The 12,013-nt window shown below is 45.7% G+C and overlaps 1 protein-coding gene across 1 annotated transcript in view; it reads left to right on the top strand.

The window, feature by feature from the left end:
• CCDC172 (coiled-coil domain containing 172) overlaps nucleotides 1-10,443 on the top strand; it is a 37,494-nt gene extending 27,051 nt beyond the window's left edge. Inside the window, exons 7-8 of the mRNA XM_048506733.1 lie at nucleotides 7,228-7,315; nucleotides 10,408-10,443. Coding sequence (XP_048362690.1) covers nucleotides 7,228-7,315; nucleotides 10,408-10,443 — 124 coding nt within the window. The remainder of the gene's footprint in view (nucleotides 1-7,227; nucleotides 7,316-10,407) is intronic.
• Nucleotides 10,444-12,013: the final 1,570 nt, after the last annotated feature.

The following is a 12,013-nucleotide window of genomic DNA, read 5'->3' as shown; positions in this document are numbered from 1 at the left end:
TGGAACTTGAAGATAAGCTAATGAGTAGGATATGTGACTTCCTTTTCAGTGTTTTGGGCCTAAAATACTTCCTCCTATATGTCCCACTGGTTAGAATTGACTGCAGCCTCACCCTGATAGCTGATTTTGAACAGAGATTGATATAATATGCGTATATTTTATTGGATCAGAGTCCCAGGCTTTGAAAATAAATATCATTCTTTACACAAAGAACATAAAATAGATTTTGTTGAATATCAAAATTGATTTCTGAGTTAACAGGTTGATGCAAAAGGCAAGAAGAGGTGAAAAATGTCAAGTAAAATAAAAATAAATCCTTTCAATATTTAAAATGATTTTTTTCATCTTTCTTGAAGCTTTTAAAGTTATTTTTGCTTGAAGGAATAAAACAAAAAAGCTATTATTGTCTGAATATATTTAAACAGCAGTTCTTCCCATTAATGAAAAATAACAAAAGCAATCTTGCTCAATCAGTCATGTTTTCTTTTCCTTCTGGACAAGTTTCCTATTAGCTCTGGCATTCTCTACCAGCTTCTTGCTTCAGCCAGGGACCTCCTGAACCAAACTTCACCAAACCTGGGTGGTATCATCAGGAGAGTCTCCTAAAGATACCCTGAAAGTTTGGTGCTGCTAGCTTAACAATTGCACCCCTGACAGCAGGCACCCTCCAAATTTCCCCAGATTCTTCTTTTAAATCCACCCCCTTCGGCATGGACTTAAAGGGATAATCTGAGGTCCCCAGTTTAAACATTGAGAGTGATGCTGTTTCAGGGTGGAGGAGAATTCACTCCAAAACAGCATCACTTTCAATGTTGTTTTAACTAGGGACACTAGATTCTCCCTTTAAGGTGGATTTAAAAGAAGAATCTGAGCTTACTAGTTTAAACACCTTTGAAAGTGATGCTATTTGGGGGTGGATTCCACTGAAGGTGTTTTGCGAGAGATGATGCTGACATTTGTTTGGTAAATGTTTTGCTGGGGGTGATTTGTGAGAGATTTACATTGCCCTGGCTTGGAGCTGTTTCTCAGGTTAACAACCTACCTCATAGGGTTGGTGTGAGAACAAAATTAGGAAAGAAAGTTGGTGGGGAGAGAACCATGTATGTTTTTCTGGGGGTGGGAGGTGTTTAGTGAGCTGGTGCAAAAAATCATTGTTTGGTTGTGGTGGGGCAGAGTGGCCGCCCATTCGGGGGGGGGGGGGGCACCACACTCAGGTTTTGTCCCCGGGCTCCAGTTTGCCTAGATGCGCCTCTCACCAGATGGCAAAATTGTACCATTCTTGGATTGACAAAATACTTTGAAATGCCCCTGGATCCAGCAGTGTCATTCTACAGAATGCTCTAAAATATATTATGTCAAGATACTGTTTTTTCTCTTGGATTTGGTGCAAATATTATTTTTAATAATGTCATAGTAATTTTGCTAACTGAAAAACATCTGAAACACATGTGCCAGTAGGCCTGTGTTTCATAACTGCATTTGGAAATGTATCTTCTTGTGTTCGTGCAAGTTACTGATTATAATTTATACACAGAGTAACATGCTGCTAGCTTCTTCAGTGGTGCAGGAGGAAGGGTTCTGCCCTGTTCCCCGGTTCCTGTTATTTTATAGGAGTCAAACGTTTGTGTGGGGAGAGGGGGCGCCTTCCTTTTCTGCCAGCAGAAACCAACTGATAGACTAAGATTTGTGCTCAAAACTCTTAATTCTAAGCAGTTACATCAGATTTCAGTCTAAGCACAATTTAAACATTTTTATCCAAATGATAAACTTTCATAATTTGTTCAATAACTGAGGTATTCTTACAGCACTGATTGTGAAGCCTGAACTTAACAAACATTCTATTTTGTGTGCAAACTCTGCCTGGCACATACAGTAACTATTTAACTTTTAATTTTTTAAAAATGACTATTTCAGGCAGCCAAATGGGATTGTCGTACCATCTTTCACCTGCTCTGATTTTTCTCCTCAAACCAGTGACTTCTTTCATTTCAAAGCTTCATGCAGACATTTTGATTAATACAACTCTTTGTGTAAAAGATAAATAATTTCCCGGTAACATTCAAGCAGTAAAATTTGGTTTTTATACAAAGCAAACATATGGATCCTCTTAACATCATATCAAGTCTCAGACCAGATTTACTGCTGTGGTAGATTTGCTACTGCCTTAATACAACTCTTTTCTTATATGGGCTCACTTAGCAGTCCCAACATATTCATAGTGACTCCAGAAACTGCACTTTGGTTATCATGAATGGATTTAACACAACTTTACACTTATCTTTCATTTTACTATCTCCTGGCAAGTATGACAAGGATTACAGTATAATTTTATCGCTGCATATACCTTGGGCCATTTAAAGATCTGAAATAGCTTTTCCTTGGTCCAGCAGGTAACCAGTTAAGCAAATATAATGGGTGGTCTCCAGTATGAGGACTCCTACTTTTCAAAGATCTTTTATTTCCTAGTGGAATGCATCCCATATAAAGAGACTGTACTCCCATATCAGTCACAATTTTTGCTCCTCTTTGGCTATTTCCTGCCTAGACTTTTTAATGAGCTGTCTGACTATTGTTTGATCCTGAACTCTGAGACAAGTTCAGAGGCTTTATTGAATAGCACAGAAGAAAAGAACACAGTCTCCAAACTTTAGTATACTTCTCCTTGTTATGCTACCATTAAAATACAGCCTATTCATTGGAAAATGCTCTTTCCCCATTGCTGCTGGAAGTAACCACAACTCACTTATTGGTCTGGCTCTCAGAACACTTTATCCAGATATCAAATAATATATCCACAATATGCACATTTTAAATCCCCTTAACATGTTAAATCCATATTTTAAGCTGCAGTATAGGAGAAAGAGCAAATTTGATCAGTAAAATGACAGGAGGAAAAAGTTAAATGCACCATGGCTAAGAGGAAGATAAAACAGGGCTATACCAAGCAATGTGCCAGAAAATCAAAAAGTGGGGGGAGGGGAAAAGATGTCAGGTGACAGCTTTATTGTCATGTAAAACCCCTATGTGTTTGGCTGTACACGTTTCATCAGGACAATCAGTGTTCTTTTGTGCTGTGCAAAGGACCCTATCCCAGTGGTGGGATTCAAAAATTTTAACAACATGTTACGATGGTGGTGGGATTCAAACAGTCGCGTAGTGCCAAACGGAGCAGGGTGGGGCACAACATGGCGAGGGCATGGTCTGGGCGTTCTGGGTGAAGGGATTTCCAGAGCAGGGTGGGCGGTACTGCAGCAGGGGCACTGGGCAAAATCTCCCCACTCCATCCCAATGCCACCTGGGTAGACAGTTTTGCAAAACGGAGCCAAGCACTGAGCAAAAACTCCTCTCCCCATCCCCATGCCACCAGGGTAGAAAGATTTGCCCACAGAAACCAAGCACTGGCCAAATTCTGCACTCTCCATTCCCATGCCACCAGGGTAGAAAGATTTGCCCACAGAAACCAAACACTGGCCAAATTCTGCACTCTCCATTCCCATGCCACCAGGGTAGAAAGATTTGCCCACAGAAACCAAACACTGGCCAAATTCTGCACTCTCCATTCCCATGCCACCAGGGTAGAAAGATTTGCCCACAGAAACCAAACACTGGCCAAATTCTGCACTCTCCATTCCCATGCCACCAGGGTAGAAAGATTTGCCCACAGAAACCAAACACTGGCCAAATTCTGCACTCTCCATCCCCATGCCACCAGGGTAGAAAGATTTGCCCACAGAAACCAGGCCGAGCCGCCGTCCCCATCTTCGCCCGCCCTGCAGGAAGCAGGGCGGGCGCATCTCTTGCCCGCGGCCGGCCAGGCCGTGCCGTGGGCTTTACCTCCTGCCCGCCCCGCTGCTTGTGGGGCGGGCGCTCTCCCGGCGGCCGGTCAGGCCGAGCCGCCGGACCCATCTTCGCCCGCCCTGCAGGAAGCAGGGCGGGCGCATCCCGCGGCCGGCCAGGCCGTGCTGTGGGCTTTACCTCCTGCCTGCCCCGCTGCTTGCGGGGCGGGCGCTCTCCCGGCGGCCGGCCAGGCCAATCCACCGCCGTGCCCATCTTTGCCCGCCCTGCAAGAAGCAGGGCGGGCGCATCTCTTGCCCGCGGCCAGCCAGGCCGTGCCGTGGGCTTTACCTCCTGCCCGCCCCACTGCTTGCGGGGTGGGTGCTGTCCCGGCGGCCGGCCTGGCCGAGCCGCTGTCCCCATCTTCACCTGCCCTGCAGGAAGCAGCGCGGGCGCACCTCTTGCCCAAGGCCGGCCAGGCCGTGCCGTGGGCTTTACCTCCTGCCCGGGCAAGTGGTCTCCCGGCGGCCGGCCAGGCCGAGCCGCCGTCCCCATCTTTGCCCGCCCTGCAGGAAGCAGGGCGGGCGCATCTCTTGCCCGCAGCCGGCCAGGCCGTGCCGTGGGCTTTACCTCCTGCCCGCCCTGGTGCTTGCGGGGCGGGCGCTCTCCCGGCGGCCGGCCAAGCCCAGCCGCCGGGCCCATCTTTGCCCGCCCTGCAGGAAGCAGAGCGGGCGCATCTCTCGCCCAAGGACGGCCAGGCCGTGCCGTGGGCTTTACCTCCTGCCCGCCCCGGGGTGGGCGCTCTCCCGGCGGCCGGCCAGGCCGATCCACTGCCGCGCCCATCTTTGCCCGCCCTGCAGGAAGCAGGGTGGGCGCATCTCTTGCCTGCGGCCGGCCAGGCCGTGGGCTTTACCTCCTGCCCGCTCCACTGCTTGCGTGGTGGGTGCTGTCCCAGCGGCCGGCCTGGCCGAGCCGCCGTCCCCATCTTCGCCCGCCCTGCAGGAAGCAGGGCGGGCACATCCCTCGCCCAAGGCCGGCCAGGCCGTGCCGTGGGCTTTACCTCCTGCCCGGGCAGGTGCTCTCCCGGCGGCCGGCCAGACCGAGCCGCCGTCCCCATCTTCGCCCGCCCTGCAGGAAGCAGGGCGGGCGCATCTCTCGCCCGCAGCCGGCCAGGCCGTGCCGTGGGCTTTACCTCCTGCCCGCCCCGGGGCGGGCGCTTTCCCGGCGGCCGGCCAGGCCGATCCACCGCCGCGCCCATCTTTGCCCGCCCTGCAGGAAGCAGGGTGGGCGCATCTCTTGCCTGCGGCCGGCCAGGCCGTGGGCTTTACCTCCTGCCCGCCCCACTGCTTGCGGGGTGGATGCTGTCCCGGCGGCCGGCCTGGCCGAGCCGCCGTCCCCATCTTCGCCCGCCCTGCAGGAAGCAGGGCGGGCGCATCCCTCGCCCAAGGCCGGCCAGGCCGTGCCGTGGGCTTTACCTCCTGCCCGGGCGGGTGCTCTCCCGGCGGCCGGCCAGGCCGAGCCGCCGTCCCCATCTTCGCCGTCCCCAGCGGGGCGGGCAGGAGGTAAAGCCCGTCTCCATCTTCGCCCGCCCTGCAGGAAGCAGGGCGGGTGCATCTCTCACCCGCGGCCGGCCAGGCCGTGCCGTGGGCTTTACCTCCTGCCCGCCCCGCTGCTTGCGGGGCGGGCGCTCTCCCGGCGGCCGGCCAGGCCAATCCACCACCGCACCCATCTTTGCCCACCCTGCAGGAAGCAGGGCGGGCGCATCTCTTGCCCGCGGCCGGCCAGGCCGTGCCGTGGGCTTGATCTCCTGCCCGCTCTGGTGCTTGTGGGGCGAGCGCTCTCCCGGCGGCCGGCCAGACCGAGCCGAGCCGCCGGGCCCATCTTCGCCTGCCCTGCAGGAAGCAAGATTTGCCCACAGAAACCAAACACTGGCCAAATTCTGCACTCCCCATCCCCATGCCACAAGGGTAGAACGTTTAACAAAGCAGGGTGGGCGCATCTCTCCCATGGAGAGGAGGGGGATTAATCATTAACAGACTTGCTGGGTCAGTTGAAGTTGAAGTTAATCATTAACCGGCAATTTGCAGAACTGAGGAAGATTTATCAAAGGAGTTGAAGTTAATCTTTAACAACCGGTTCAGTTCCAACCGGTTCTATCGAACAAATTTCCCTGTGATAGCTTTTTAAACAAAATCTAAGCTGTCAGGAGATCCAGTCATGGATCTTCCAAGTACCTTTTGCCACATAGTCTTTACACATAGTCTTTGCCACATAGTCATTTTACAGTGATCATGAAGGAGTAAATCTTCGCATGATACGTGCGTTCCTATTCCTGTTCAATAAAATTGCAGAACCTAAAGGGATCCCAATGTGAAAGCAGGGTTGTGGGGGGCGGGGGGGTTGGCATTTTCTTCCAACAATCCAGATACATTTCATGGATTAACCAACAATGGTCAGTTACTCTTCATAGTTTACCTGAATTAAGGCAAGATGCACATCCCTCCCTTTTCTTGAAGTGTGCCAACAATGGGACATAACCTCTGCTTGTACTGCCATGCTAATGCACTTGAGGGATCTTTCAACAGCTGACTTGCATTTTCTCTGTCACGAGACAATCTATAATCTCTGTATCATATCAGCAGGTCATAAAAACAAATACAAAAGCATAGAGCTATCCAGCAGTGTCCAAATACAAATAGAAATACAATGAGTAACACAATGTTGATCAATGGTCACTTATATGATATACCAGACATTTGTGAGTGGATAATGCCTATAGTTTTCTAATAGTTTTGAACAACTGCAGTGAATAAATATGTCCATCACAGATTTCTCTAAAGTGATTGGGGATGTACCTCAGAAAGTTCACCACTTAAAATGTGCACCACAAAATCTTAAAGAAAGTGTTACCTAATATGTTGCCATTTGAAAAAAGAGGATGGTAACCCTTAGAGAAAAGATGCAAACAGCTGCTTGGGAAACACAAAGACCCCCCAAAGGTTTCAACTCTGTTCAGTTGGGGAAAAAAGGCATTTTGAGAATGCCCATAGTATAATTCTTTGAACTATTATTAACAGGTACACAATCCATAGGAAAAAATTATACCTTGTAACTTTTCTGACAGCCCTTTATTGTAAATACATTGGTTCTTTCTTCCTGGAGCTTGCCTGACACCCCCCCTCCCATCCCTAACCTATTGCTTGTGTTATGCAGTGATTTATGCAGTCTCAGGTAATGTAATGTACATATCACATGGCAATCTAGAAACTGTTGGTTCTGATTTGTAAGAGGATCTTGACATGTGTTCCACATTGTTGGCAGTTCAGTGGACTTAAGATATTCTGCAGAGACCACCAAAATTAATAAAAACTGGGGCTGCACTGAATGAAAAGAGAATGCAATTGGCAGCCTCACCACAGCAAGTTTTTGGTTGTTTTTCAAATATTGGCACAGGCTTAAAAAGGAATTGGAGAGTTACCGAGAAGACAAAATGGAAAATGTCTATGAAGCTCTTCAAATGGAAAGTGAATTTCTGGAGATGGTATGCCCTTTTAACTTAACATTTATAATGTTTCATGATTTTATTTGAGAAGATTCCATGATACTGCACATAAAACCCTTCTAGATATACAATACACTAGCGGTTGTACAAATAGAACGATTTAATAATCCAACATGCAACTAGTGTTAAGAATGGTAGTTCCCCTTTAAGTTCCCCTTTAATTACCAAATTATGTAGGGTGGTGAGAACCACAAAGGATTGCGAAGAGCTCCAAGCGGACCTTGATAAATTAGGTGAGTGGGCTCAGAAATGGCAAATGCAGTTCAATGTAGCAAAATGTAAAGTGATGCACACAGGGGCAAAAAATCCAAACTTCACATACACGCTACAGGGGTCAGTGCTATCAGTCACAGACCAGGAAAGGGATTTAGGCGTCTTAGTTGATAGTTCCATGGGAATGTCAACTCAATGCATGGCAGCTGTAAAAAAGGCAAACTCTATGCTGGGGATCATTAGGAAAGGAATTGATAATAAAACTGCAAAGATTGTCATGCCCTTATATAAAGCAGTGGATTAGACCGCTGGAGTACTGTGTCCAGTTCTGGTCGCCGCATCTCAAAAGGATATTGAGGAGATAGAAAAGTGCAGAGAAGGGGCAACAAGGATGATTGAGGGACTGGAGCACACCTTCCTATGAGGAGAGGCTGCAGCGTTTGGGACTCTTTAGTTTGGAAGGCTGAGGGGGGATATGATTGAAGTCTACAAAATTATGCATGGGGTAGAAAATGTTGACAGAGAAATTTTCTCTCTTTCTCCCTGTCACTAGAACCAGGGGCATTCATTGAAAATGCTGGGGGAAGAATTAGACTAATAAGGAAACACTTCTTCACGCAACGTGTGATTGGTGTTTGGAATATGCTGCCACAGGAGGTGGTGATGGCCCGCGACCCTGGATAGCTCTAGAGGAGCTTGGACAGCTTTAGGGAGGAGAAGTCGATTTATGGCTACGAATCTTGATCCTCCTTGATCTGAGATTGCAAATGCCTTAGCAGACCAGGTGATCCGAGGAGCAGCAGCGCAGAAGGCCATTGCGTTCACATCCTACATGTGAGCTCCCAAAGGCACCTGGTGGGCCACTGCGAGTAGCAGAGAGCTGGACTAGATGGACTTTGGTCTGATCCAGCTGGCTTGTTCTTATGTTCTTATGTTCTTAAGTTCTTTACTTCCATACCAATCACATCTTTGGAAGAGCTACTATTGGAGAGGCAACTAGACCGTAGTTAACTTTGAGGTTAAAGACAGAGGAATAGAAAATCCAAAGTTGCAAATCAAACTGTAGCAAAAAAAAAGTTCAAGGGCAGAATGAGAGAGAAACTGAGAAGATCAGATTCATACAAGTAAATCTGAAGTTGAGGCAGTAGCCATTCTGGTGCAAAGCTAAAGAGCAACGTTAAAGTACAACAGAGCTTGGGGTTTAGGTTTGAGGCTCAGAATCTCAGACTGCCTGCAGGAGATCTTGTTGGTTCAGTAAACACTGCAGGCAGTCGGAGACCATGTAGCAACAAGTACAGATCCTGCACTGTTGTTCCACTAGCTTCTTTATCCATATTTCTTTCCCATTTCTATAACTTAAGAGGACCATGTTTAGGAGTACACATTTCATGTATACTGTTGAACAAAAAATCCACCAGTTTCCCTAGCCAGCATCTACCTTCCCAGTTATAATTATCCCTACCCCCAACGCCCTCCTACAAAACATGCCTTCCTACAATCAGTAGTATTCCAACACACAGTAGCACTTGGAAGCTGCTGGAGACATGCAGGAATGAGTAAAGTATTTCACCTTTGTGTAAAAGTGCTTCCTATTCTCTCTTCTGTAACATGTATTTTGAAAGATCACTACCTTGCAGTCTCAGAAGCATTCTGCCCATTGCCCTTGTCACATTGAAACTGCCTAAAACAGCCTCTGCATGCTGACAACTCCACATATGGTTAAAACATATAGAACAGCTTTTACATGCAACCCTTTGATAGTAAGCTGGGCCTCCGTGTGTCAAGGGACCTTAAAGCCCTGTTTAGAGGCAGGTCAAATAACATAGAACCAAATAGGTTGAAGTGAGGATTCTCACACCCTGGGGTGGTACTACCACCTGACCCTTCCTACCTAGCCAGTGGGCCTCTAGTTCTCCTGGGACTAAAATCAAGAAATCGACTGTTGCAAGGTAGGATGCTTACAAGGTGACTTCCTGAAAACAATCTAGAAGCTGTAGCTAATGTAGGCTGAAGTACTAGATTCAGACTGAAGCCTCCTGAATTCAACAGCACCATAAAATATAAGTATTATACAATTGTACAGAAATATTCAATTAAAAAGCAGTGAACAGTAAGGATAACAATAATTAAGCTATAAATCTAAAGTACGTAAGTATATTTACTTAGCATTTGTTCAAGATTCAAATGTTACCAGAAGAACTGTGTCAAATCCAGACACAGGGCAAAATTAGAATGAAAGGTCTTCCCTGTATGCTCAAAAATCCGCATTGGCCTGATTCTAGTTAACTGATCAAATGTATAACAAATTATGTAACTTGACCGATCAAGTGTGTAGCTAAGCAGATGAATCAGTCAATCAGATAAGCTAATTAGACCAAATGTCTGGCAGTTGTATCGGGTCCAATTAAACAAACACCTTCGCCCACCCATGAGCTTGGGCACTAATGAGATGGAATATATCTTCCTAGATTCTTGTAACCTTGAAACTGCCAGACCTAAGGGTATGTTTGGCACAAGGATTACGCCCCAGGTGCACTCCTGGCCAACTACGTCTCTGGCTCAGAGACAGTACAATCTCTAAGTCCAAATCCCTCTAAGCCCAAAGACTATTTTAGAGTTGAAGGGAGGAGCAAAATATTCTATTTTCCCCAAGGAAAGATATCCAATACTGGTGTTGGTGGTGGGGCAGGAGACAAGGGAATAAAAAGGGTCCTCTGTCACACATATACCTCCATGCTTCTAACCACACTGAATTTTTCAGAGTATGTGTTAGCGTATTCCAAAGAAAAGATTTTTAAAAATCTGTATAGTTATTTGTAAAGCCCATAGCAAACACTAACAGCTATTCCCTCATGCAGAAACTGTTAGAAAAAGATCTTCAGTCAAATAAATAACATATGGTGGATTGATCCAAATGTCACAGAAATGATTATTTGCAGTATTTGGGAAAATGCTGCTTTTGTAAGCCTTTGTAGTTAAATTTATCATCTTCTATATTTCCTGCTAGTTAAAACAAGAAATCTGTTTTTCACAACACATATTGTATCTTTTCTTTTGGCTGTTCATTAGCACTGATGTCTAGCGACTGTAAACAAGTGAATTTCCTTTTGTAAAAAGATTTTTTTGGCTGTGTTCCCATTCAAATATTTGATGATGGAATGGCTTCTTCTTCCTTCACCAGTTATGACAGAGGCATACAGTTCTATATAACACCATTCTTGCCATTATTATCAACAATCTTAAGTATGTTTATTTCCCCATACTGAATGTTTCCTTGGGTACTAGTGAAGGTCAATGATAAAATCCCTCCGGGGGCAAATCCCAGTGCAATTCAGAAGGGGATTTCCCACAAATACTTAGACACACATTTGTTTTAGTACTTCACAGTGCTTAATATGGGATTGTAAACTCACTATTGTTAATAAATTCCAGACAAGGTCTGCAAATGTATTTCCTTCACTTGTCATTTTGCTCAGTTCATTGGCTTCCACAAGATCTTCAAAGATCATTTTTCATACAGCATGTTTTACACTGTATGTACTATTAATCTTACTAAGAACATATTATTAAAATGGCTTGTTTTGCCTAAATGTCAATCATTCTGTTATATGGCTATGATTTTAATGCAAATTCTGCACAAAAGCATGGGGCCAGTACCTCAGCAACTTTCAATTTTCATGTTCTAAATGTGCTTTCTTGAGGAGAAGTACAATTATAATGTTGAAAGTGTGGATAGGGTAGAATTTGCTGCAGGTTAACCGTATACTAGATAATGGAGTGCCCAAATGATCTTGGGTTTAACTCTGAACATTTTAAGTTACAGTTGCAATTGACTAAGTTCAGTTTGGTTTTTGAGGTGTACCATTTTTCTTCACTATCCAGTATTGGAGAGGTAAAAGATGAAACTAAGCAGTACCAGGAAAAGAACTACAGAACAATCTTCCATGTTTTGTTTGTAGAGCAATGATATGTCTGAGGAAACACAATCACAGTATACAGATAGAATTGCCAGATACAGACATGTCCAAGAGTCTAATTTCTTTATAGCCCCTCACTTGCACAGACCCCAGGCACAGTTCTAATATCAGTAAGCTTTTTAATATTGTAAACTTTTGAGGGGCATAGGAGTTACTTAGGGATGTTGAGCAGGACACATTTTATTTAGATCTTTGTAACTGTACCCCAAACCCTCTTTGTTAAGTTGGTGGTGCCCCAATTATAGGGAAAAATAGTGCTTAGATGGAGCTGCATAGGTCAGAGGGGAACGTTAGACATTGAAAAATATAGGTTTCTGAAGGGGTGGAGACAAAATAGAATAGTATGTAAATATACAAAATCATGATAGAATCCAAGTATTCAAGATGGATTCCTCTTGTACTAAAATTTACAAAAATTCATTAGTTTATTGCTTCCTGTATATAAAATATATGAAAGCTAGCATGATCTAGTGGCTCAGGTGGTGGA

Source organism: Sphaerodactylus townsendi, linkage group LG08 (genome assembly GCF_021028975.2).
Source record: "Sphaerodactylus townsendi isolate TG3544 linkage group LG08, MPM_Stown_v2.3, whole genome shotgun sequence".
Lineage (NCBI taxonomy): Eukaryota > Metazoa > Chordata > Lepidosauria > Squamata > Sphaerodactylidae > Sphaerodactylus > Sphaerodactylus townsendi.
The sequence above is the reverse complement of the archived record's forward strand: the minus strand, read 5'-3'. Positions and strand labels throughout refer to the sequence as shown.